Source organism: Callithrix jacchus, chromosome 20 (genome assembly GCF_049354715.1).
Source record: "Callithrix jacchus isolate 240 chromosome 20, calJac240_pri, whole genome shotgun sequence".
NCBI classification, from domain to species: Eukaryota; Metazoa; Chordata; class Mammalia; order Primates; family Cebidae; genus Callithrix; species Callithrix jacchus.
The window spans coordinates 25,476,919-25,503,241 of record NC_133521.1 but is presented as its reverse complement, the minus strand read 5'-3'; the positions used below and the strand labels follow the sequence as shown (position 1 = coordinate 25,503,241).

Here is a 26,323-nt window from a genome sequence, read left to right as displayed (position 1 = left end):
AATAACCTGAGGTGGAAGTGTCTTTCTCCCATTTTACAAATACGGCATCTGGGGCTCAGAGAGGGCAGCCTCTCACCCAAGGTCACAGGCCCGCCCCCAGGCGGTGGAACCACTAGGAGCGCTACCGCCCAGGGGTCTTCTTGCCACTTGGGTCCCCCCTCAGGGAGGAGACGCCCGAGCCCCTCCCCCTCTCCGCCCCAGAGGGGCGGCCCGGGGGGCGGGAGGAGGAAGTGAGCGCAGCGGGGAGGAATGCGAGCGGGCGGGGCGTGCCGGCCCGGGGCGGCGGGGACTGCGGCTGGCTGCCGGGACGGCGGGTGCGGCGAAGCAGAGCGTGCACGATGCCTCACTTCACCGTGGTGCCAGTGGACGGGCCGCGGCGCGGCGACTATGACAACCTCGAGGGGCTGAGTTGGGTGGACTACGGGGAGCGCGCCGAGCGGGAGGACTCGGACGGTGAGGGCGCGTTCGGAGGGGCCGTGGCGGGGCAGCGGGGCCTGCCACCCAGGGCCGCCATCCCGGTCCCGCTCCCGCACCTACCCCGGGACCTGGAGCTCACACGTCGGTGCGGACTTAACTTTTTTTGGGCCGCACCGCAGCCACTAACTCCTCGCCCCGCGCTTGCAGACACGATTTTCCTTGGCCCCCGGCGCCAGCGCTCGGCAGCCCTCCCCACCCCTGCTCCTCCCTTGTGGGCCGCGGGCGGGGGCTGCAGACGTGGCCGCCCAGGGAGGCAGCCGGCTGGGCTACCCTGCTTGAGGACAGGGCCCTTCCCGGCCCTTCACCTTCGGTGAATCCCAAATCCTCTTCTCTCGTCGGTTTCCCACTTGGGATTCAGCTTCTCTGCCTTTGAGAGGACCCTCTTTCCCCCTGCCCAAACCCCTCCCTGTGCCTCTCTGTGCCAACCTGCACTCTGGGCAGAGAGTGCGCCTATTGGGGGCCCGACTGCCTGTGAGCGTGCCAGTGTAGCTCTGTAGGGACAGTGGGCCTCTGTGAAGCACTCACACGGAGCAGGACCTGTCTAGGCACTTGAAGTGAATTAACTTGCTTAATCCTCTAGCATCACCGGTGGGATAAGTACTGTTACTCCCAGTTAGGAAGGAGTGAAGAGAAGTTATGTAACTTGCCCAGAGCAGTCAAGTCTGGGTAGAAGATTCCATCACCTTAACTCTTTAACCAAGGTGTCAGGGTATGGAGGTAAGCCCCGTCTCCCTCCTCCTTTCTCCCAGGTGTCTGCCTGTCCCCACATCCCTTTCTCCATCTTCTACCCCGGGGGGCTGTTCCTCTTAAGGCCCACCTTTGGAGTGTGAGCTCGGCTGAGGTCATGGATTTGTGTGTGTAGTGGCAATGCATGTCTAATTGTGCTTGTGCGAGTGTGTAGCTGTGGGTATCACAGGGTGAGGCTGGTTCAGGGCAGGGCATTCTCACCGCCCCTGTTTCCTTCAGGGTTGACAGTGATGAGGATGGTGATTTGGCTGACAAATGCCTGTGATATCTGTGACCGATTATGATGGAGATATGCAGGAAGTGTGTGGTTGACATGTGCCAGGTGATGTGATCTGGACCTCTGATCTGTCTGTGGTGGTGACAGGACTGAGGTGATCTGTGCCTGATGTGAATGATGGCTATGTGTGTGTATCACTTGACTGCCATGTGCAGAGGTAGCACAGGACAGTGGCATGGGCTGCTGAACATTGCAGAGGTTTTACAGGCTTGACAGCTGTGTGAGTGTCCCAGCCCCCATGCCCTTGTCTGCCCCTAGCTTGATTCAAGTGGTTAGAGCAAAAGCCAGCATCCCTGCTTCCCTAACCCTGGGAGGACCTCTCTCCCGAGAGGGTAGACTGGGCCATACCCGCAGGATCAGCCTGGACCAGTGGGTAGGCAGAGCTAAGCCTAGCTGCTGGCCACGCCTTGGCCTGGAAAGGGTGACTGGAGGGACCTGGAGCTACATTGGCTGAGTCCTGCTAGATCCCCACAGGCTAGGCCAGCTCCTCCCACTATACTCCTTTCTTCTTTCTCCTCCTCTTACTCCTTTTTAGCCAGACCTTGGCTGCCTGCAGGATGGGGGACACCCTGAGCCCCGGTGAGTAATTTTGATCCTTGGTAGGGACTGCAAAGAGTCAGAGGGCACAACACAGTGAGCCTCAGATCCATCTCCTGCCCTTTCCCCAGCTCAGTGCCCACACCTCTGCTCTGGAGGGCCTAGGTGGGCTTACTCATCCAGCCCACCTTGGCCTGTGGACAGGGGATAGGGAGGTCCTGGAGGGGGCCCCTCAGGCAGATGTCCATGTGCACAGGGATCAGGAGGGTCACCTGGGCCCACCTGCCACTGGTGCAGTCACAGTTGCTGGTGGGAACACAGTTGTGTAGCTCACAGCCAGTTCCTAGGCCTAGGCCATACTCAGATTTATTGGGGGTCTCAGACAGTGTCTGTGCAGCTTCGGCCTGGCAGGCATGCCCAGACCTGCCCTGGAATTTTTGGAATGGCTGAGGCCAGAACGGGAGGTCTGAAGCCAAGGGCAGTACAGACATCCAGGCAGTGCTTAGACCCTTACATTCCCACAAACTCTTGGGAGCTTTGGGGGAACTCCGAGGAGTACCTGCTGGTTGCCTGGCACTGTCTCTTTTCTAGTGCATCTGGGCAGTTGGAAAAACAAGTGTTATGATTTCCACTTTATAGAAGAGGAAACCAAGGCTGCACAGGGAGTAATCAGGTTTCCCTGGGTCACATGGAGGAAGGGCCCAGAATCCAAGCCAGGTTGCCACGATCTGAATGCCTAGAGGCCTGGGTATGCTTACCCTGGCCAAATTGTAGCACTCTTGTCTATGTTTAAAGATTGTGCTGCATAGATGGACTGGAGTCTATAGTAGGAACGGAACCTGCAGTTCAACCCCCACCTTGTGATCCAGGTGCAGCCTTCTTCATGGGTGGCCTTACCTCTGAACATCTCTGAGCTTCACTCTCCTTGTCCCTATAAGGCAGTACATGTTCTCTACTAGAATGTTGCTGTGAGAACTGGAGACAACTTTTGAAGGGCCCTGAGCCATCCTAGAGTGATGGCTAAAGGGACAAGGGATAGTGTAGGTCTTAGAGGACCATTTACAGGCATTTGTGGGGAGCTGCTGTGTGTTCAGCTGTACGTTTTTGGGATAGCACTACAGTCTCCCAGAAAGACTAGGCAATGGTGATGGGGCAGGCTGCAGTACCTGAGTTTAGAATAAATTGTAATTGATTTCCAGCCTACTCGCACAAAATAATCAGAAGAAGTAGCCAACAAAAGTGTCTCCCTAAGTGATTGTTACTGTCAGGAAGATCAAAAACCATGCAGAGGAAGGGGGCAAGGACTCTGAGATGAGATAGATTGTGACTTACCTGAGTAAATTTAGCTTGGAGATTCCTGGCAGCCAAAGCAGAAAGAGAAGTGGTGGGGCATGGTGGCTTACGCCTGTAATCCCAGCGCTTTGGGAGTCTGAGGGAGGCAGATCATGAGGTCATATCGAGACTATCCTGGCTAACATGCTGAAACCCTGTCTCTACCAAAAATACAAAAAATTACCCGGGTGTGGTGGCACACACCTGTAGTTCCAGCTACTCGGGAGGCTGAGGCAGGAGATGCACTTGAACCTGGGAGGTGAAGGTTGCAGAGCTGAGAACATGCCACTGTACTCCATCCTGGGCGACAGAACAAGACTTCATCTCAGGGAAAAAAAAAGAAAGAAAGAAGACAAGTTGTATAGCTGCTATTTTCTGACAAAATGAAGCATCTGATTTATCAAAGGGAGACACTTTTTTTGGTCACAAAAATCCAAGAGTAATTTTCAAAGGCTTTTCACTGAAGGGCCGTTAATGTAATGAGCACCATGTTACCGGGTTTTCAGATTTTTCTTGGGATTCCTTCTGATCCTGAACAAGCATGGAGGGCACAGCAGATATCATAGGGTGTCTGAGGAACTACATGACCCCGCCTGGCTTTAACATTACACAGTGGACTGACTTGACCTCTGGCTGCCTTTGTGCACTGTGCCATTGACATTGATCTCTGTGAATGTGGGACTGAGCTGCTTGGCTCACTTAGCTAGTCCAGTTTGCTGGGTGTAGCAGGTGTGCCCCACATTCACAGGCTGTGGGAAGGGAGAACTGACTTTGACCAAACATTGTCATGGCACACTTTATCTGATAGTTTCCTTGGGGGATAAAGAATCCACAGCATAGCACCTGCTGAGCAGTTGTTGGCTCAGAGAAGGCAAGTGAAGCCTTATGCAGATAGCAGGAGATCTGTCAGATGTAAGGGGATGCCTCAATCAGCATTCTCAACTGCAGACCAGATAAGTGAATTGTGGCTATGTAAACAGAAAAGGTTGATGGGCATGGCCAATGCGCAGCCCAATCACACCACTAGCCTGGGCTGGTGGTGACAGTTCTGTTGCCACCTCCACCATTGGACACCATGCCAGTCCTACTAATGTCAAAACTGCATACTGCTGCCATCCAACACCAAGATGTGTGCTTTCCATTTGCTGTGAGGCCTTGAGCCAGGGCCGGGGCTGCCAGGGTAGCTGGGGTGGAGAAAAGACTCAGCACCTAAAAGAGGAGTCCTTGGCGTCCTGCTTGGTGGGAAGCTGGGAATGGCATCCACCAATACTCACAAGGGACAAGAGCTGGAAGACAGGGAAGAGTGTGAATGATGGGAAGCCAGGAAAAACAGTCGAACTTTGGGAGTTGAGGCAGGCTTATAAAAAAGGGGCATTTTGTTCCTTTTGGTGAGATTTCCTCAGAGCTGGGGCACTGCAGCCTAAGGGTGTAGGCGGAGGTTAGTCTGGGCCAAGCGGTGGGATCTGGGGGCAATGGGGCCATTGTGCTGCCCCTGCCAGCCGTCCCGGCTCCCATTCTCCCTGCTCAGTCCAAGACCCACAATCCTAACTTTCTTAGGTGACCTTAGAATCTCCTTGCATCTACTTCTGTCCTCCATGGCCTGGGGCTTGCCCCACCTCCCGATATGCCCGGGCTGCCCTGCAGGATGCCCCCTCGCAGTGCATGGTTGGGTAGCCAGCCGACCACCTTCTGGCCATGGCAGAGGAAGGTGCTCTGTGTAGCTTCGCATATTTGGAGGGCACTGCCCTGGCGGTCCCTGAGGACACCGAGCTCTTGGCATCCTGCACATTGGGTACTCCGGAAAGGCCAGAAAAGGGATGGGCGTGGAAGGGATCTGGGGGCTGGCCAAGGCCTGGCCCCGCCCCTCCGCAGGCCCCGCCCCCTGGTGCCCACATGTGCTTGTGCCAGGGCGCCTGCGCCTTCACCTGGATGGCCTTCACTGGAGGGAATGATGTCCCAGGTTTTGGTCACTGGCCACTCCCTGGCTGTCTCTAGCCCTTCAAGGGCGCTGACAGAGTGTGATGTGGAAACTGAGTTCCAACCTGGTAATACTGCAGCTCCAAAGTACTTGACAGTGATGATGTTTTGGGGACTGGCCTTCTGGGAAGGCACAGGCTGGGGACTCAGGAAGCAGACCCTGATTGTTCCTCTCTCTTCACAGGACATGGCAACCACAGAGAGAGCAGCCCTTTTCTTTCTCCCTTGGAGGCTTCCAGAGGAAGTGACTACTATGACAGGAACCTGGCACTGTTTGAGGTAGCTGAGGAGCCATTTTGGGCCACAGGTTTGGCAGATAGGGTCTTTAGCTAAGCAGGCAGGCTGGACACTTGGGCTTCTCTGTCTTACTCCTCCTCTTGTCTCTTCTTGTCTTCCTGGTTCTCATGGCAGCCAGGCTGTGGTTCCCTTGGCCCTTTTAGCTGAAGCTGCCTTCCCAGAGGCCACTGACAACCCCACCCCCATTGCTACCTCCAGGGCTGTTCACCTCTGACTTCCTTCCAACCCCTCAGCAAGGAAACACCAGTTCAGGATTTCCCAACTCAGGATTTCTCCTTTTCCCTCCACTCCTGGTTCTTCTCCAAGTCTATGATTCTTCGCTCTCCCATGGATTCTTCCTTGTCTTTCTTGGTTGGCTCTTCCATCTCTGTACCCTTCTGGTTCTCTGAGGCCTGGTCCTTTCCACTGGATCTGCTCCCACTTCTACATTTGCAGCTTGAGGGGATTCCTCTCTGGAAAGACTCTCAAATATTTGTCTCTACTTGAGTGTTATCTTTTTCAGACTCATGCTAAGCAGTGAGATCTGGATTTAAGATGTGGTTTAAGCTCCTTTAAGCTCTTAAACTCTGACCCACACATTCTGCCACTGCATGGCTGAATAATGGAGACTCCTCAATCTCTCTCTCTTCTCTCTTTTTTTTTTTTTTTGTTTTGAGACAGAGTCTCACTCTTCACCCCAGGCTGGGCTGGAGTGCAGTGACACGATCTCGGCTCATTGCAACCTCCACCCCCAAAGCTCTGATTCTCCTGTCTCAGCCTCCCAAGTAGCTGGGATTGCAGGTGCCCACCACCATGCCTGGCTACTTTTTGTATTTTTAGTAGAGACAGGGTTTCACCGTCTTGGCCAGGCTGTTCTTGAACTCCTGACCTCTAGTGATCCTCTTCCCTCGGCCTTTCAAAGGGCTGGAATTCCCACTGTGAGCCATAGCATCCAGCTGAGGCTCCTCATTTTCCACATGCCCCCAAGGGCCCTCATCTGTCCTTCTCAGGACAAAGCAACTATTCCCTGTGGGTAGGTCAGAAGGGAGCTGACAGAATGGGAAAGGCTAAATGTGGGCAGGAGGAAGGTGGAGGCACAGCACTGAGAAGGCTGTAGGAGCAGGGATCATCACCTAGACCCTGGTGGGGCTGGGGAGCCTGAGCCCTGGGAGGCCTCCTGACCTGGGAAAGCAGCAAGGTTCTGCAGTGAAGGCCTTGGCCCAGCCCTACCTGAGGATGGGCTGGAAGGTCAGGATCCCATCTCTGCAATTGATGTGGGTACTTGCAAGACTGAGATCAGGGGAAGATCCTCCAGGGAGATGAGGGTTTGGGCAGACAAGAGAGACTTCACTTGTCCCAGACATTGCTCTTTTGCCCTCTTTGGGTCCCTGAGGTGACTAGGGTGGCTTTTTTGTAGGGAGGGTAGATGTGAGTCCTGGAGGTGCATCCATAGCTGGGAGGTCGCCAGGCAGAGCAGGCAGGATGAAGTATGCCATTGCCCGCCTGCCAGTCGTGTTCTGCCCTGCCCTCTCTCCCCTGAGGCAGGTAGTTTTCACAAATGGGCTGGCAGTGATTGCAGCCAAGGTGAAGCAGAGAAAAGCAGCCACTGGGCTGGGCCTTTGAGTGCCACGTGCTGGGGTGTGGTGCCCACACCTGCCCAGTTGGATGGCTTGGGTTTCCCCAGGGAAGAACTGGGATCAGGCCCAGGCCTGCCTCAGGGCTTGGAACAGGGCCAGGGACCAGGCAGCTGGCTACGCACAACTGGCGCCTGCTTGGCCCAATGCCATCTTGCCCTGTGGCTCTGTTTACAGGAAGAACTGGACATCCGCCCAAAGGTATCGTCTCTTCTGGGCAAGCTTGTCAGCTACACCAACCTCACCCAAGGCGCCAAGGAGCATGAGGAGGCTGAGAGTGGGGAGGGCACCCGCCGGAGGGCAGCCGAGGTGAGCTGGTTGTGGCAGCAGAGGGGCCATACCTGGGAAGACAGAAAAAACATCATAGAATTGGCTGTTTCCCCACATGGTGGTGAGCACCCCATGGGAAGTGGGTGCGAAGCATGGTGAGCAGGGAGGATGGGCACTGAATGCCTTGGCTCAGGAGGCTTCAAAAAGCAAGCTAATGAGAATCTCCCCAGAGGCAGAGGGCCAGAGAGGCCCTCAGGAATGACAGCGGGAGTCACAGCCGCCTGTACTCAGCCCTTACTGTGTGCGAGGCGCCACAGCAGGCAGTGGGCCTGGGTTCTCATGTGTCATCCACACAACAAAACCAAGACCTGGTGCTATTATCGTCCTTGCTTTTTAGATGAGGAGGCAGGGTCAGGGACATTAAGGAACTCGTCTAAAGTGACTCAGCGAGACAAGATCACTGTGTAATGCTGGGAGATGGGTTTGTGGATTTTATGGGAGACAGATTTGTGGGATATGTAACTACGCAAAATGCCAGATCAATAACATTGTGTGAGGGTGGCTAAGGGTGTTACCCTCGGAGCAAGGAAGCAGGTTGTCTCTCTAGGCCATGCAATCTAGAGCAAGTCACAAACCCTCCTGCCACTCGCAGTGTTAGCCTGGGGCTCCATTGGCAGAACCCTCCGACAATCCCCTGGGTTCCTTGAGTGCCAGGGTCAGGTGATGGGTATATGTGATCGGAGCCTGATGCTGCCTTGTGGGGCTTCCCTGTCTCCTTCTTTTTGGTCATGAATCCAGTTCTCTGGCCCTTCAGCCCTCCTCTCTTTAGGGTGACTGTTACCTCTTAGCCTGGCTCCTCTGTGTCATGGGACTCAGTATAGCTGAGGGCTAGGGATTTTTTTACATTTTTGGTTTGGAGGTAAGGGACCTTCCCTCTCTACATACTAACTCCCTGAGGTTTGGAAAGCAGTGGTATTTGGGGAGGAGCTGAGGTCTGGCACTGGCTGTAGTATTCTTGGAGGTCAGCACAAGCAGAAGGAGCTCCTGGCTGGGATAAGCCAGGCCTCCAGTCTCACACCTGCTCCAGAGATTTGGGGCTTGCTGGGGTGGGGCCAGCAGAGAAGGTAGACCCCGCTGAAGCACACCTCTGACCTTGCCCTTCGGGGAGGCAAACCAGCTCACACTTCAGAGAGGGCAGCTGATACCTTGAGGTGGCACAGACCTGACCCTGATCCTGTCCAGCCACATGTGATTTTTGTTGGCATGTTCTGGACTAGATAGCAGAGAACCCTAATTATGTCTGGCCATCTCTGTCCAGCACTGCAGGGGTGTCTCAACATCTGAGAGTGCTGCCCACAGTGGGTAATGGGATCCTTAGGTCACAGCCTCATCCCTGTCCCTTCAGGCCAAGCCAGGGGGCTAGTGGCTGGGAGTGAAGAGGCCCCTAAGAAAGGCTGGTGCACATCTCAGCAGGAGTTTGGGAGGGATGCCTGGGCCAGAGAAGGCCCATCCTTCCTTGGCCCAATGGGGAACCTGTGAGAATGCTTAGCTTATTCAGCTTACCTGGCCTCAGGGTAAGGAGGAGAGAGGGTGACTGGGTATCCTAGCTCCAGTGGTTTTTCCATGAAAGAAGGATGAGCCTGGTAAAGTCTTTAAGGAGTCAGTAGGAAGCCTAGGGATCTGGGGCTGCTGAGCTGTGGTCCTTACCCAGGGCAGCCCTGAGCAGGGGCCTTAGGAAAGGAAAGCTTGGAGCAGGAAGGGTGGGTCTTGAACCAGACCACTCCAAGACCCAAAGCAGCCTCTCCCCAGTAGCTGCTCCAGCTCCAGTTCCAGCCTGATGACCTCCTAAGGCTGCCAGAGGTTATTTGGGGATGCAGAAAGCATTTCCGGCCCGCCCCGCCCTTTTCTCAGAGTGACTCAGCCTGGGATGGGGGTGGGACGGGGAGCTCTTGCTGACACTATTCAGTGGGTGGCACCCTCTGAGAAGGGCTCAGACAAAGCCCAGATGAGAGGGATCCGTCCCCTGCGCTGCTCCTCAAACAAATGGTTGAGGAGCCATTTGTTTTTGCTGAGGCTCTCCTGAAGTGCTTTAGGTCACTCACAGGTCCTGCCCCTTCAGGAGGGGCATTAAGGAGCTTGTCTAAGGTGACTCAGCTAGACAAGATCACAGCCATGGAGTTCTCTTCTCTCTAGCTTCAGGGCAGCACTGGCACTGTTTTCGGGGGGCTTCCGTGTCACCTCTCCCTGAATGATTTTCACTACTTCAGTCCTTTGGCTCAGTGAGGAAGCTTTGCTGAGGCTCCAGTGGAAGCTGTCAGGGTATCACTGTGAAGGCTGTGCTCTTGGGGGCTCAGTGCCTCAAGAAGATGTCAGCCAGCCTTTGTGCTCTCAGCTTCTGCCCTGGCTTCCTGGCTGGCCCCTACTTTGCTCTGAGATCAGAAAACCTGCCTGGATATGTACATTAGATCTTCCTCACCTGCCCTACAGCCTGAGTACTTTCTCTGTAGGATTTTTCCAACAGGATGTCCCAGGGACTTCCAAAGCACCACTCACTGGGTTCAGAAGTACCTTTTGGGTACCTGCAGGTCCTGCTGGTGATAGAACCATAAATAAGCCAAGTCTGCCCTAATATGGTCACGAAACACAAGTATAGTCTGTTAACATGTCCCATGGTAACCACTGTGGTAGGGAATATCAGATGCCTAAAGAATGTAGGAGGGAGGACCGATTCCACCTCCGGCAACCTGGGGATATCTTCCTGGCAGAGGTTGACAGTTACACCTCCTGAGGCCGGGTGCGGTGGCTCACGCCTGTAATCCCAGCACTTTGGGAGGCTAAGGTGGGTAGATCACGAGGTCAAGAGATTGAGACCAGCCTGGCCAACATGGTGAAACCCCATCTCTACTAAAAATATAAAAAATTAGCTACATGTGGTGGCGTGTGCCTGTAGTCCCAGCTATTTGGGAGGCTGAAGCAGGAGGATCACTGGAACCTGGGAAGCGGTTACAGTGAACTGAGATCACACCACGGCACTCCAGCCTGGCAACAGAGTGAGACTCCGTCTCAAAAAAAAAAAAGAGAGAGAGAGAAAAGACCAGGTGCAGTGGCTCGCACCTGTAATCCCAGCCTTTGGGAGGCCGAGGCAGGAAGATCATGAGGTCAGGAGTTCGAGATCAGCCTGACCACCATGGTGAAACCTTGTCTCTACTAAAAATACAAAAATTAGCTGGGCACAGTGGCGCATGCCTGTAATCCCAGCTACTCAGGAGGCTGAGACAGGAGAATTGCTTGAACCCAGGAGGCGGAGGTTGCGGTGAGCCGAGGTCATGCCATTGCACTCCAGCCTGGATAACAAGAGTGAAACTCCTCTGGCTGGGTGCGGTGACTCACGCCTGTAATCCCAGCACTCTGAGAAGCCGAGACAGGTGCATCACCTGAGGTAGGGAGTTCAAGACAAGCCTGACCAACATGGTGAAACCCCGTCTTAAAAAAAAAAAAAGAAACTCCGCTTAGAAAACAAACCAACAACAACAAAAACAGTTAAACCTGCAAGTCTCACTGTAGAGGAGTTTGCCAGGCCATGAGGCAGGGCTGACTCTCCCAGACAGAGTCCATCACATTCTCAGGTTTGGAGAATCTGGGGGACCCATGTGGTCAGGGACTGGGGCAAATAAAAGAGGTGATGGGACACATCTGGTGGCCCAAGCCAAGGAGTATGGACTGTACACTGGATTACAAGACAACACAGAGGGTTTCCAGCATGAGCGATGAGATTAGACTTGCTTTCAGAGACCTACCCTAGCAGCAGAGTGGGCTGGAGTGTGGAGAGGTTGACAGGCTCAGGAGGGCACCAGCCAGGTGCCCCAGGTTCAAGGGACTAAGGCTGGGACAAGGCAGGCTGATACCAGGGCAGCAGGGAGGCAGACTGGGTAGGAATTGATGTCTACCGGGACTGCAGTTGGGTTGAGGAGAGGGAGGGCCAGGGATGAGTTCTTGGACTTTGGCTTATGTGACTTAGGGCCTGCTAGGTGAGAAGGTGGAGATCTGAGACAAACCCCTCTTTCTAAAAGTTTTAACAGAAGAGTGGAAGGGAAGAAGACAGTACCTTGAGAGAGAGTTAAGTTTCCAAAGCTCACTGTGGGGTTTTGAAAAGAATCAGGTTTTGCCGGGCGCGGTGGCTCAAGCCTGTAATCCCAGCACTTTGGGAGGCCGAGGCGGGTGGATCACGAGGTCAAGAGATCGAGACCATCCTGGTCAACATGGTGAAACCCCGTCTCTACTAAAAATACAAAAAAATTAGCCGGGCATGGTGGCGCGTGCCTGTAATCCCAGCTACTCAGGAGACTGAGGCAGAAGAATTGCCTGAACCCAGGAGGTGGAAGTTGCGGTGAGCCGAGATCGCGCCATTGCACTCCAGCCGGGGTAACAAGAGCAAAACTCCTTCTCAAAAAAAAAAAAAAAAAAAAAAAAAAAAAAAAAAAAAAAAAGAATCAGGTTTTACACCTTCCTAGACCCAACTGTCTTCCTGTATCAAAGTCAGTAGTGACATCCTGGTGGTCACGCCTAACCGCTGTGTTCCCTGGGGCCCCACTGGGGGAGGGGGCTGCTGAGTGACTAGGGCTGACCCTTCATGGTGCATTCCTCTGATGCTATGTTCACCCCCTTCCTTCGTGTCTGCACAGGCGCCCAGCATGGGCACCCTCATGGGGGTGTACCTGCCCTGCCTGCAGAATATCTTCGGGGTTATCCTCTTCCTACGGCTGACCTGGATGGTGGGCACGGCGGGTGTGCTGCAGGCCCTCCTCATTGTGCTCATCTGCTGCTGCTGTGTGAGTGTCCTGGCATGGCTGGGGTGGGCTGGGCACGGGCCGCGGCTGTCCCAATAGAGCCCACCCAGCTGAGCCACTCACCCTGGCCCTCCTTCCCACAGACCCTGCTGACGGCCATTTCCATGAGCGCCATCGCCACCAATGGTGTGGTTCCAGGTCAGTGAGCACCACCCAAGGCCTGGTGGAGGAGAAAAGGGCCCGGACTCTGCCTTGACCTGCCTGGGAACCCCCAGAGCTCAACCCTGCCCCAAGCAGTTCTGTAGTGGGGTCCTAGTCCCTGATGCTAGGACAGTGTCCACTTAGGAGCTTCCTTGCTTGACAGAGTTGGAGCCTGCTGTTGGGTTTTTGTTAGTATAAAAGCAATACCAAGAAGAAAGGGCAGTGTATGTTTACCATAAGAGGGTTTGAAAGTGCAGAAAAGTGTAGAATGGAAAATCAAGAGCACGCATAATCCCACAATCCTGAGATCATTACTATTTGCCTTTTGGTATATATAGGTCTTAGGGTCTTATGAAATATTGCACCTGCATACTCTATGTAAATTACATATATATCTGTGTTTCCCAAGTGTTGAAAATGGTTTTTTGATTTTGTTTTGTTTTGTTTTTTCTGAGACAGAGTCTTGCTCTGTCACCCAGGCTGGACTGTAGTGGCATGATCTCAGCTCACTGCAACCTCTGCTTTCCAGATTTAAACAATTATTTTTTCCTTTCTTTCTTCTTTTTTTGAGATGGAGTTTCACTCTTGTTGCCCAGGCTGGAGTGCAATGGCTCGATCTCGGCTCACGGCAACCTCCGACTCCCAGGTTCAAGCAGTTCTCCTGCCTCACCCTCCCAAGTAGCTGGGATCACAGGCATGTGCTATTACGCCTGACTAATTTTGTATTTTTAGTAGAGATGGGGTTTCTCCACGTTGGTCAGGCTGGTCTCGAACTCCTGACCTCAGGTGATCTGCCTGTCTTGGCCTCCCAAAGTGATGGGATTACAGGCGTGAGCCACCTCAGTCAGCAGTTTAAGCAATTCTAAGGGATGTTCATGCCTCGGCATCCAGATAGCTGGGATTACAGGTGCCCACCACATTTTTGTATTTTTAGTAGAGACAGGGTTTCACCATGTTGGCAAGGATGGTCTTGAACTCCTGACCTTAAGTGATCTACCCACCTCTGCCTCTCAGAGTGCTGGGATTACAGATGTGAATTGCTGCACCCTGCCAAAAATGGCTTTTTGAAAACAGGATTCTCTATGGTACACCATAACCTAATTAATGTGATTATGCTCCAGCCTGTGGGTTCTACTTTTTCACCATTGTATACATTGTTGTCATGAACATCCTTGAACATGAATCTTTGTTCATGCCCCAGCAGTTCCCTTAGGAGAGGGTCCTGGAGATGGATTACAGCATGAAAAAGACTTTTTATTTATTTGTTTTATTTATTTTGAAACAGAGTCTCTGTTGCCCAGGCTGGAGTGCAGTGGTACGATCTCAGCTCAGGGTTCAATCGAACCTCCTGCCTCAGCCTCCAGAGTAGCTGGGATTACAACCATGCACCACCACACTCAGCTAAGTTTTGTATTTTTAGTAGAGACAAGGAGTAGAGACTCCTGACCTCAAGTGACCCGCCTGCCTCGGCCTTCCAAAGTGCTGAGATTACAGGCATGAGCCACTGTGCCCAGCTGACTTTTTTTTTTTTGAGACAGAATCTCTCTCTGTCGCCAAGCTAGAGTGCAGTGGCATGATCTTGGCTCACTGCAACCTCCACCTCCTGGGTTCAAGCCATTCTCCTGCCTCAGCCTCCCACGTAGCTAGGACTACAGGCGTATACCACCACGCCCAGCTAATTTTTGTATTTTAGTAGAGACAAGAGTTTCACCGTGTTGCCCAGGCTGGTCACAAACTCCTGAGCTCAACAATCTGCCTGCCTCCGCCTCCCAAAGTGCTTGTATTATAGGCGTGAGCCACTATGTCTGGCCTTTTTTTTTTTTTTTTCAATTTATATTTTTATAATTTCCTTATTTTAATAGAGACAGGTCTCACCTTGCCCATACTGGTCTGGAACTCCTGAGCTCAAGCAATTCACTTACCCCAGCCTCCCAAAATGCTGGGATTACAGGCATGAGCCACCATGCCCGGTCAAGACTGACTTTTTTTTTTCCTGGTAACTCCCAAAACAAAGACTCATTCTTTATAAGAATTTCTTGATCTTTGTTCCCAGATTTTCACCAGAGACATTGTCTCAGCAGCAAATACAACCAGCAACATGACTCCTGTCTCCCTGTGCTTGTCACCCTGGGGCCCAGTGATGACTCTCTGAGTCTTGCAAGGGTGTTAGGCTTTCATAGAAGCAGAGACTCTGGGCAGGAGCCATGGACACTCACCTCGTGCCAGGCCCTGTGCTGGGTCTTAGGGGCAAAAGATTGGATGAGATGCAGTCCCTGCTGTGGTCTGGAGGGGTCAGACTAACAAAGGCACAGGCCTCAGAAGGGTGAGGTGGGCTGAGACGGGACACACCCAGCCAGAGGAGGCTGTGGGTCGCATGCAGGGAGTTGGAGGACGGTGGCCACTCAGCCACTGCTGCAGACTAGAACTGCCCCAGCAAAGCAGTCATTTCCCTGGGCCATGCTGGACATTCAAGTCAGATGGGGATAGGATCAAATGCCAGCCTGGCTGCTTATCCAACATGCAGGTCTCCCAGCCCTTCTACGCATCCATAAATGGGAAAAGCAGTCCCTGTCCTTCTGGGCGGTTGTGAGGGCTTGTCACAGGGATACCCCTTGAAGAAGAACCAGCCTTGACCTGTGCATATTTTCCTTTCCCTGCTGTAGCTGGGGGCTCCTATTTCATGATCTCCCGCTCACTGGGGCCAGAATTTGGAGGTGCTGTGGGCCTGTGCTTCTACCTGGGAACAACATTCGCAGCAGCCATGTACATCCTGGGGGCCATCGAGATCTTGCTGGTGAGTCAGACTGAGCCCTGGCCAACTCTGGTCATGTCCAAACAGTCCCTTTGGACTCCAAAGAGAGGCCCAGACTGTTTATTCCCCCTCACCTCTGGCCAAGGTCTGGTCGTTATAAAGTAGGAGGCCTCTTTGAGAGACAAAGACCTTTGCTCTCAAAGGGCAGTCTTCCTTTCGCCTCCATGCCAGTTTGGGCCAGGCAGGGAAGCGGCCTGGCTGCCTTCACCTCGGCCCTGGATGTTCCATCCACCTGGGTACCATCGCATCCATGGCAGTGGTTCCATGAACTTGTATTTGGCTCAGTGACAGATCTTGGTGGTGATGCAGACTTCCTTCTGAGCTTGTGCGGGCTCTGGCCAGCTCTGTGTCCCTCAGGTTTCTGTGCCAGGGCACTTCAGATCTAGCTTCTAATCCTTCAATCAGGGTAAGCATCCACGGGACCCTGCTGGAGGTCAGTGCTCTCTCCGTGAGCCCCATGGGAGCTGTCTCAGCCTCAGCTTCTCATTCCCCACTGAACTGCCCCAGCAGTGGGAGAAGAGGTGGAGGAGCTGCAGGAGGCACAGGGTGACAGGTGCCCGCCCCTGGGGATCCAGAGAGTAGGAGATACTTAGAGGGGCTGCCTGGTTGTTCTTGCCTCTGGGTCCTCTACCTGCAGCATGGATCCTGTACCTGGATCTTCTGATTTTGGGGGGATTTTGGTTTGTTTTCATTTCTCATATTCCTTCTATGTTTATTATTTGGGATTTGTCCCTTCTCCTTTTTTTTTTTTTTTTTTTTTTTTGTTGTTTTGAGACGGAGTTTCACTCTTGTTACCCAGGCTGGAGTACAATGGCACGGTCTCGGCTCACCGCAACCTCCGCCTCCTGGGTTCAGGCAATTCTCCTGCCTCAGCCTCGTGAGCAGCTGGGATTACAGGCACGCGCCACCATGCCCAGCTAATTTTTTGTATTTTTAGTAGAGACGGGGTTTCACCATGTTGACCAGGATGGTCTCGATCTCTTGACGTCGTGATCCACCCGCCTCGGCCTCCCAAAGTGCTGGGATTACAGGCGTGAGCCACCGCGCCCTGCCCCCTTCTCCTATTTATTTATTCAGCCACGTCATTATATCTGTATGGACTTCTGGATATTTACTTTATTCTTGGGTTGTAAACCAATACTATCATTATTTATTTTGTGGCTCAAACTGTTCCACTTTGGCTATTTATTTATTTATTTATTTTTGAGACAGAGTTTCGCTCTTGTTACCCAGGCTGGAGTGCAATGGCGCGATCTTGGCTCACTGCAACCTCCGCCTCCTGGGTTTAAGCAATTCCCTTGCCTCAGCCTCCTGAGTAGCTGGGACTACAGGCGCGCGCCATCATGCCCAGCTAATTTTTTTGTATTTTTAGTAGAGACGGGGTTTCACCTTGTTGACCAGGATGATCTCGATCTCTTGACCTCATGATCCACCCGCCTTGGCCTCGCAAAGTGCTGGGATTATAGGTTTGAGCCACCGCGCCCGGCCCACTTTGGCTATTTAACGATTCAGGTTGGCATCTATGTCTGGATCCCTTTTGTTTGCTTGTTTTCAAATAACAGCTTTATTAACATACAATTTACATACCATGCAATTCCCATACCAATTTATATACCATTGAAAGTGTACAATTCAGTGTTTTATTTTATAGTATATTCACAGAGTTGTGCAGTCAATTTCAGAACATTTTCATCACCCCAAGAACCCCTGTTACCAGTCACTCTCCATTCCCCACCAGCCCTGGCAACCACGAATCTGCTTTCTGCCTTTGGATTTGCCTATTCTGGACATTTCATATAAACAGAATCATACAATATGTGGCCTTTTGTGACTGGCTTCTTTTAGGTACTCTTATTTTTTCTCTTTCTTTTTTTCTTTTCTTTGAGACAGAGTCTCACTCTGTTGCCTAAGCTGGAGTGCAGTCGTGCAATCACAGCTCACCGCAACCTCCGCCTCCTGAGTTCAAGCAATTCTCCTGCCTCAGCCTCCCAAGTAGCTGGGATTATAGGCGCACTCCACCATGTCCAGCTAAGTTTTTGTATTTTAGTAAAGACAAGGTTTCCCCATGTTTCCCAGGATGGTCTCAACTCCTGAGCTCAGACAGTCTGCCTGCCTCAGCCTCCCAGAGTGCTGGGATTACAGGTGTGAGTCACTGCACCCGGCCTATTCATTTTTTGAGATAGGGTCTCACTCTGTCGCCCAGACTTGGAGTGCAGTGGTGTGATCTGTGCTCATCGCAACCACCACCACTGAGGCTGAAGTCATTCTCCTGCCTCAGCTTCCCTAGTAGCTGGGATTACAGGTGTGCAACACTACCACCAGCCTAATTTTTGTACTTTTAGTAGAGACAGGGCTTCACCATGTTGGCCAGTCTGGTCTTAAACTCCTGACCTCAAGTGATCCACCGCCTTGGCCTCCCAGAGTGCTGGGATTACAGGCGTGAGCCACTGTGCCCAGCCTATTTTTTATTTTTTTGAGACAGAATCTCCCTCTGGCACTCAGGTTAGAGAGCAGTGGTGTGATCTCTGCTCACTGCAACCTCCACTTCCTGGGTTCAAGCAATTCTCCTGCCTCAGTCTCCCAAGTAGCTGCGATTACAGGCATGCATCACCATGCCCAGCTAATTTTTGTATTTTTAGTAAAGACAGGGTTTCTCCACATTGGCCAGGCTGGTCATGAACTCCTTACCTCAAGTGATCCACCCACCATATCCTCCCAAATTGCTGGGATTATAGGTGTGAGCCACTGCACCTGGCCTCTTTTAGTTACTCTTAAAAAAAAAAGCAAAATGACGAGTTTCACTTTCCAAATAAGAAGAGAAAACCCTCCTTACCCATCTTCTTATTTCAGACCTACATTGCCCCACCAGCTGCCATTTTTTACCCATCGGGTGCTCATGACACGTCGAGTGCCACTTTGAACAATATGCGTGTATACGGGACCATTTTCCTGATCTTCATGACCCTGGTGGTGTTTGTGGGGGTCAAGTATGTGAACAAATTTGCCTCTCTCTTCCTGGCCTGTGTGATCATCTCCATCCTCTCCATCTATGCTGGGGGCATCAAGTCTATTTTTGACCCTCCTGTGTTTCCGTAAGTAACCCAGGAATTTATCTGGGCATTGCATGGACATCCCTCCCATGTAACTAGCCTTTGATGCCCCAGATCGCAGAGACTGCAGGGTGGGCACAGGCTGGGACATTGAGCTGAGCAGGTCCCAATGCTTCTGTCCCTCACAGGGTATGCATGCTGGGCAACAGGACCCTGTCCCGGGACCAGTTTGATGTCTGTGCCAAGACAGCTGTGGTGGACAACGAGACAGTGGCCACCCGGCTATGGAGTTTCTTCTGCCACAGCCCCAACCTTACTACCGACTCCTGTGACCCCTACTTCCTGCTTAACAATGTGACCGAGATCCCTGGTATCCCCGGGGCAGCTGCTGGTGTGCTCCAGGGTGGGTCCACCCTCCTTTCCTCCTGCTCTTGAGCCCACAGGCTGAGCAGAGGCGCAGAGCACAGAGCAGTCCTTGTGTGGCCAGCTTGGGAATGGGGGCAGGACTGGCTGCCTTCCCAGCCCAGCAGTGTCCTCTCAGCCTGGCTCCTGGCAGCTGAGTTTGGGGTGAGCAGAGCCTGTCTGGCCAGCGTCCCAGGCCTGCAGCCGTCCATCTTCCCCAGCCACCAGCCCCTGACGCTGCCTGGGGACGTTCCCACAGGATTCATAAAGGGCCTCTGTCTGTGAGGCAGGCAGTGGGGGGCTCTGGGTGATGGTGGTTCAGCCACCTTTTTCTGTTGACTTTTAGCAGGGCAGCTCCTTCCCTGTGGTCAGGGAAGCCCTGTGGCTGGAGCTGTAGTCATTGGGCTGAAACTGAGCCCCTAAAGCTTCCCTGCATCTGCAGTCTCTGGCTAGGCTGCCCCAAACTGCCCGGGGTAGTGGGGGGCAGCTGTGGTGATGATGCGGCTCCTCCTGCAGAAAACCTGTGGAGCGCCTACCTGGAAAAGGGTGACATCGTGGAGAAGCACGAGCTGCCCTCTGCAGATGCCCCGAGCCTGAAGGAGAGCTTGCCTCTGTATGTGATGGCTGATATCGCCACATCCTTCACTGTGCTGGTCGGCATCTTCTTCCCTTCTGTAACAGGTGAGCCCCACCTGCCCACCCACCCAGCCCTGTCCCCAATCCCAGCGATCCCCTGAGGGAGTCTCATCTGTTTTTGGAGGCATCATGGCTGGCTCAAACCGCTCTGGGGACCTCCGTGATGCCCAGAAGTCCATCCCAGTGGGGACCATTCTGGCCATCATTACAACTTCCCTTGTGTGTATCCTTTCCCAGGCCTGGGGCAGGTGGGGTGGAGGACAGAAGGTGCTTGGCTTGTGTAAGTCACCAGGTGGCATGCATAGATACCCCACACACTCATATAGCTCCCCTTCTCATGCATGCACACACACACCATGAGATCCCCAGCTGTAGGTATCCCAGTGGTCTATGGCTGGGGTGGAGTCATGTGGACCTGTTTGGGGACAGTGGGGTGGCGGAGGCCAAGCTTTCCTTGACACCACTGCAGACTTCAGCAGTGTGGTTCTCTTTGGCGCCTGCATCGAGGGTGTGGTTCTCCGGGACAAGTGAGTGAGCTGGGACCCTCCCTATAGCAGCAGCTCGGCTTTGGCCTGCCCTCACACTAGCCCCCAACCCAATGGGTGGTCCTTAGGCTGCTGGCTGCCCTTGGTGGTCTGTGCTGTCTTTCTGGACCCCTGACATCCTTCACTCTGGTGGCCCCTGCAGGTACGGGGATGGCGTCAGCAGGAACTTGGTAGTGGGCACACTGGCCTGGCCTTCACCCTGGGTCATCGTCATTGGCTCCTTCTTTTCAACCTGTGGCGCTGGCCTCCAGAGCCTCACAGGGGCACCACGCCTGTTGCAGGCCATTGCCAAGGATAACATCATCCCCTTCCTCCGGGTGAGCCCATCTGCACTCCCCCACAACTGGCTGCTCCCGGGCCCTCGCCCAGCTGGGGAGAGAGATAGGGAACACAGATGCAGTATGTCCTGCCTTCAGTAACCCCTGGGCCAGGCGCTGTCCATGAGTAACTACTAAGAATTGCCCTGGGCCTGGCACTGTCCTGGGCCTGGAGTTGTCTGGACCCAGAATCTTCATGCCTGTTTAAGACTCATCTAAAGGAGAGAGGCTTGGTGAGGTGGAGTCAGGGTTACTGGTGACACATGGATAGGCATAGGGGTAGCCTGAGCCCCCGAGGAGGGCCCTGGGAGTGAAGGAGGCCAGGCTGGGTCCTGGGGCCCAAGGTGTGGAATGGGGATGACAGGACCAGCTTCTTTCCTGATGTATGCAGGTGTTTGGCCATGGGAAGGTGAATGGTGAACCCACATGGGCACTCCTCCTGACGGCGCTCATCGCCGAGCTGGGCATCCTCATCGCCTCCCTCGACATGGTGGCCCCCATCCTATCCATGTGAGCTGGGGCTGGGCAGGGCAGGGGGATGGTCTGGGAAAGGCTCCCTGAAACCCAGCACCTCCCCGTGGCTGCATCTGGTGTTGGGGCTCAGCTGGGAGATGTGGCCTGGCATGGCTCAGCCCACCCCTGCATTTAGGAGCAGGTTGGCACCTACACCAAAGCTATAAAGTGACCAATAGGTTCACACGTCCATGAGAGAGCCCCCAGAGCAGGTGGCCAGCCAACCTCCCCCCTGGACAGGGCAAGCACCACATCCCTTCATACCTCCATGAAGCCACTACTGCCCGTTCCATCCATTTTTTTTTTTTTTTTTTGAGACAGAGTTTTGCTCTTGTTGCCCAGGCTGGAGTGCAGTCTTGGCTCACTGCAACCTCCGCCTCCAGGGTTCAAGCAACTCCTACCTCAGACCCCCAAGTAGCTGGGGTTACAGGTGCCTGCCACCATGCCCAACTAATTTTTTATATTTTTAGTAGAGATGGGGTTTCATCATCTTGGCCAGGCTGGTGTCGAACTCCTGACATCAGGTGATCCACCGACCTTGCTCTCCCAAAGTGCTGGGCTTACAGACGTGAGCCACCGTGCCCAGCCCATCCATTTCAAGGTCATTTGCTTTTAACATTCTGGAATCAGCCAGGCAATTCTGTGTGCCAGTGCATTGCAGGGAGTGGCCAGAATGTGGAGACTCCCAGGGTCCCCGAGGCAGCGCCTGTTTGGTTGCAGTGTTCACCTTTGCCCAGGCTGGGGTCCTCGCTCACCCTGCTCTCTGACCGATGCTCCTTCTTGCTTGTGTGGTTATGAACATTCTCCCCTTCCCTGCCCCCTCAGCCTGCAGACCTGACAGGGCCCTGTCTCCCTGAGCAGCCTCTGCCCCAGCTACCACCAGGCCTGCTGGAGCCAGCGCCCTCTCAGTCCCCCACCCCATCCCTGCCCCTCACATAAGTGCACAGCTGAAACTGGCCATAGCCAGTTGGTTCACACGTCCATGAGAGAGCCCCCAGAGCAGGTGGCCATCTGTCTTGGGTGGTGATCCCTTGTGCCCAAGCCAGAGGCTACATCTCAACCTTTATCTTGGGCCTCCTGCTGGCAGCGCCTGAAGAGACTCATACCATCTCCCCCTCATGGGAGCCCCTGCCCCCTGACATGCCCCATGTGGGTTCTCCTGCCTTCCTATGCACCCATCTTCAGCTGCCCTCCCAGAGGGCTCACACAGCTGGCCTTGCCCGTGCCTCAGACTCCCAAACCCACTGCATCGTCTCTTAAGTGTCTGACTAGGTGCATTCAAATGGTCCGCTTCATCTTCCATCCTCCCCTTCATGCCTGGCAGCCCCTCATCTAGCTAGTTACCCAGGCCAGAGTCCTAAGTGTGGCCCAGAGTCTCCAGGCAGAGCTCTTCCCACCACCCAGCACCACCCTCTTCAGCTCTGCCCCGTTACTCCCCTTCCCACTCCTCCATGGGCGAACCCTCGCCCATCCTCAGTGATCTGGCTCCAAGGACACCCCCAGCGTAGTCTCATTGCCTCAGGCCATGGAAGTGGGGGCAATGAGGTTGAGAAGAGCTGGCCGAGCCAGGCAGGGTGGGCCATGCCCCGTTTCTGGGCCAGGCCCAGCCTGACATCAGATCCCTAGCTGCCAAGGAGGCTGCTCTGTGCCAACCACCCCCTGTGCTGCAGGTTTTTTCTGATGTGCTACCTGTTTGTGAACCTGGCCTGTGCGGTGCAGACGCTCTTGAGGACCCCCAACTGGCGGCCCCGGTTCAAGTACTATCACTGGTGAGCCACGCCTCTGACATAGGAGGCCCTGGGGAGGCCAGGAGCCTCATTCTGGATGAGGCTTGGGTTTCCTGGGCAGGTAGCTCTTGATGAAATACTGTGGGAAGGGAAATTATGGGGCTGGGGGAGCTGGACCTGTGTCTCCCACCCAGTGTATGACCTGGGATGTGACAGAGCTGCCAGGATGTGGGCCAGGCTGTTGCCTGGGACCCTTCTGGTCCTCCCCTGATTCTGCCCTCCCCTCCGGCCTAGGGCGCTGTCATTCCTGGGCATGAGCCTCTGCCTGGCCCTTATGTTCGTCTCCTCCTGGTACTATGCCCTGGTAGCCATGCTCATCGCCGGCATGATCTACAAGTACATCGAGTACCAAGGGTGAGTAAGCGGCTGCACCTGGCCTATGCCTGCAGCCTGCACAGCCTTGAAGGGGATGAGCCAAGCAGGCGAGGTGGTCTGATGTGGGAGTGGGTAGGGAGCTGGCTCACTGTGGGTGTCAGGACTCAGGGCTATGACTCAGGGCCCCTGGGTGGTCTTGGAGGGCAGAACACCTCCACCTCGAATCCACATAGACAAAATCCCCTGGGCGGCATCTGAGGCTCACCAGCTGCTGTGGAATCTGCAGGGCTGAGAAGGAGTGGGGTGACGGGATCCGAGGCCTGTCCCTGAGTGCTGCCCGCTACGCGCTGCTGCGGCTTGAGGAAGGGCCTCCTCACACCAAGAACTGGCGGTGAGTTCCCACCAGACCCTGGCCAGGGCACAGAGGTTCTTAGGGGGCACTATGAGGGACAGAGGGTTGAGAGGTGCCAGCTCCCTTTCCCAGCCTGGACTCCCTGTCCTGGACTGCCAGGGGCACCCTCCTGGGCCATGCTACCCAAACCCACAGGGACCATGACCAGAGAAAGGAAGAAGAGGAGGGGCTCCCTGGAAAGGCTGGCCCTGGTCTCACACTCCCCGCACCTGGCCACCACAGGCCGCAGCTGCTGGTACTGCTGAAGCTCGACGAGGACCTGCATGTGAAGTACCCGAGGCTCCTCACCTTCGCCTCCCAGCTCAAGGCCGGCAAGGGCCTGACCATTGTTGGCTCTGTTATCCAGGGCAGCTTCTTGGAGAGCTATGGCGAGGCCCAGGCCGCTGAGCAGGTGCCTGCTTCGGGGGGTGAGAGCTGAACCGGACTGTAGGGGTCTGGATTGCACCTATAGGTGCAAGGGGAGGGGCTCAATCTTGCCCAGGGCGACCGGCCGAGCAGCCAGCACTGCTGTACCTGAGAGCTGGCACGAGGGCGAGCTGGCAGTCCCATCTTGAAAACTTGGCCTCCGGGTGGGCAGCTTGTTGCCCCAGGCCCTCTTCCACCCCAAAGTCATTTTGTTCCCAAAGGGCCTTAGGAGGGAGCCCAGCAGAAGGGAAGCTGATGGCCTCCTCTCGGCCCCGGGTATGTTCCCCACAGACAATCAAGAACATGATGGAGATTGAGAAGGTGAAGGGTTTCTGCCAGGTGGTGGTGGCCAGCAAGGTTCGGGAGGGGCTGGCCCACCTCATCCAGTCCTGTGGGCTAGGCGGCATGCGGCATAACTCTGTGGTGCTGGGCTGGCCCTATGGCTGGCGACAGAGCGAGGACCCCCGTGCCTGGAAGACCTTCATTGGTGTGTGAGGGCCTGAGGCCTGGGCTGGGACTAGTGGGCAGGGGTGAAGTGAGGTGGCAGTGGCCAGAGGGCCACAGGCTGGTGGTCAACTGTGCCTGTCCTCCCCAGACACCGTGCGCTGCACCACAGCCGCCCACCTGGCCTTGCTCGTGCCCAAGAACATTGCTTTCTACCCCAGCAACCACGAGCGCTACCTGGAGGGTCACATAGACGTGTGGTGGATCGTGCATGATGGTGGCATGCTCATGCTTCTGCCCTTCCTGCTGCGCCAGCATAAGGTGGGCCGGGGGTGGGGGTGGGTGAGAGGGGCTGGGCCCTCGAAGGAGAAGCTCTGACCAAACCGCCCACCCGGTACCTTGCCTCAGGTCTGGAGGAAGTGCCGGATGCGCATCTTCACAGTGGCCCAGATGGACGACAACAGCATCCAGATGAAGAAGGACCTGGCTGTCTTCCTGTACCATCTGCGCCTTGAGGCCGAGGTGGAGGTGGTGGAGATGGTGAGCCCCCTGCCCTGCCCTGGCCCCTGGATACCATGTCCCATGCAGCTGGATCTTGACAGCCTACCTTGTCCCCAGCATAACAGCGACATCTCTGCATATACCTACGAGCGGACGCTGATGATGGAGCAGCGGTCGCAGATGCTGCGACAGATGAGACTGACGAAGACTGAGCGAGAGCGAGAAGTCAGTGCCCTTCTTGGTTCAGGCCAGGGTGGGTGGCAGGGTCAGACCTTTGGAGACCCTATGGTGGGTCCAGAGGAATCAGAATGACTCAGCACAGCCCCACCCAAGCCAGTGCCCATTTCCCAGAGGCAGGGTGGTCACCTTGGGTCAGTCATGCCGCCATCCCCCTTTTCCTATGGCACCAAGTCTACCTCCTTTGATTATCACCAGGCCCAGCTGGTCAAGGACCGGCACTCGGCCCTGCGGCTGGAAGGCCTGTACTCGGATGAGGAAGATGAGTCTGCAATGGGGGCTGATAAGATCCAGATGACATGGACCAGGGACAAGTACATGACTGAGCCCTGGGACCCCAGCCACACCCCTGACAATTTCCGGGAGCTGGTGCATATTAAGCCGTAAGTGCAGCAAAAACAGACCCTGCTGCGCTGGAATCTAGGGGCAGAGGTGGGGTGGGGCAGACAAGTTGTGTTAGGTGGGCCAGGGCAGCTCATGGTGACCTGTGACTGGCTACACTACATGTAGGGACCAATCCAATGTACGGCGTATGCACACCGCTGTGAAGCTCAATGAAGTCATTGTCACGCGCTCCCACGATGCCCGCCTGGTTCTCCTAAACATGCCTGGCCCACCCAAGAACAGTGAAGGTGATGAAAACTGTATCCCTTTGTGGAGAGGCAGGCAGTGGGGAGGTAGACAGTGTGGGAGGTCAGACCGGCAGCTCCTCTACCAGGTGCCCCTGGGTGGGTGTGGTTGCCTGGTTGCCTCTTGGTCTTGGTGCTGCCTCCTTGACCCGAGGTCCTGCAGACATGGAGTTCCTCGAGGTGCTGACTGAGGGCCTTGAGCGGGTGCTGTTGGTGCGTGGTGGTGGCCGTGAAGTCATCACCATCTACTCCTGAGCCCAGTGTCGTCTTGTGGCCTGGAGTGGAGGTCGCGGCCGGGATATCACAAGCTGTGGTCTGGGGTAACAGCCTCCTCCCAGCACCCACCTGCCAGCTCTGCTTGCCTGGCCCTGTCCTGGACCCAGCTTTGCTAGGTCTCCTTGGAAACCAGGTCTGGGCCTCTAAATGGAGATGGAGCCGAGGTCTTGTGGGACCCTGGGAGGTTTGGGGACTTCACCATCTAGCACCCCAGTAGGCCTGTCCTGGCCAGAGAAGACTGGTGGGGGCCGAGTGGGGTTTGAAGGTAGCCGGCCCAGCCCAGCTCAGGAGCGCTATTTATTGCATATTTATTGTTTGGATGTCACCATCAGAGACGAAGGGAAGGGTAGCCAGGGAGGAGGTCCAGCCCAGCCGCCTGCAGGAAGATCTGGCTCAGTCTACTACTGGCAGGGCCCCCCACCAAGCTGAGCCGAATGGAAACAGCAAGCTGAGGCCTGACTTTTTCAATAAAACATTGTGTATTCTGGGCCTCCTGCTGCTCCCGCTCTGTTTCCCCTGGCGCCAAG

The 26,323-nt window shown here is 54.7% G+C and overlaps 1 protein-coding gene across 8 annotated transcripts; it reads left to right on the top strand.

The window, feature by feature from the left end:
* The first annotated feature begins 266 nt into the window (after positions 1-266).
* On the top strand, positions 267-26,286 carry SLC12A4 (solute carrier family 12 member 4). Of its 8 annotated transcripts, none has more exons than XM_078357465.1 (25): positions 267-453; positions 2,037-2,080; positions 5,532-5,626; positions 7,435-7,566; positions 12,210-12,356; positions 12,458-12,512; positions 15,179-15,309; positions 18,178-18,419; positions 18,566-18,780; positions 19,296-19,460; positions 19,540-19,638; positions 19,885-19,942; positions 20,103-20,277; positions 20,669-20,787; positions 22,461-22,559; positions 22,812-22,931; positions 23,179-23,283; positions 23,527-23,695; positions 24,001-24,196; positions 24,305-24,474; positions 24,562-24,693; positions 24,772-24,879; positions 25,090-25,274; positions 25,402-25,535; positions 25,684-26,286. In XM_078357465.1, exons 2-25 carry the CDS (start codon positions 2,059-2,061, stop codon positions 25,773-25,775), a joined length of 3,165 nt encoding a protein of 1,054 aa, XP_078213591.1. In that variant the 5' UTR covers positions 267-453; positions 2,037-2,058; the 3' UTR covers positions 25,776-26,286. The 8 variants fall into 8 exon arrangements, with proteins under 8 accessions (XP_078213591.1, XP_078213592.1, XP_078213593.1 ...); XM_078357466.1 differs by having other exon boundaries at positions 267-1,194; XM_078357467.1 differs by lacking the exon at positions 24,001-24,196 and adding an exon at positions 23,931-23,985 and having other exon boundaries at positions 267-1,194.
* The last annotated feature ends 37 nt before the right edge of the window (positions 26,287-26,323 follow it).

Bases quoted from the DNA above. Each gene is read 5' to 3' on its own strand.
- SLC12A4 (XM_017967037.4), top strand. From the start codon at position 339: ATGCCTCACTTCACCGTGGTGCCAGTGGACGGGCCGCGGCGCGGCGAC. The intron at 15,310-18,177 runs GTGAGTCAGACT...TTCTTATTTCAG, and splicing joins GGGCCATCGAGATCTTGCTG to ACCTACATTGCCCCACCAGC. The intron at 22,932-23,178 runs GTGAGTAAGCGG...TGGAATCTGCAG, and splicing joins AAGTACATCGAGTACCAAGG to GGCTGAGAAGGAGTGGGGTG.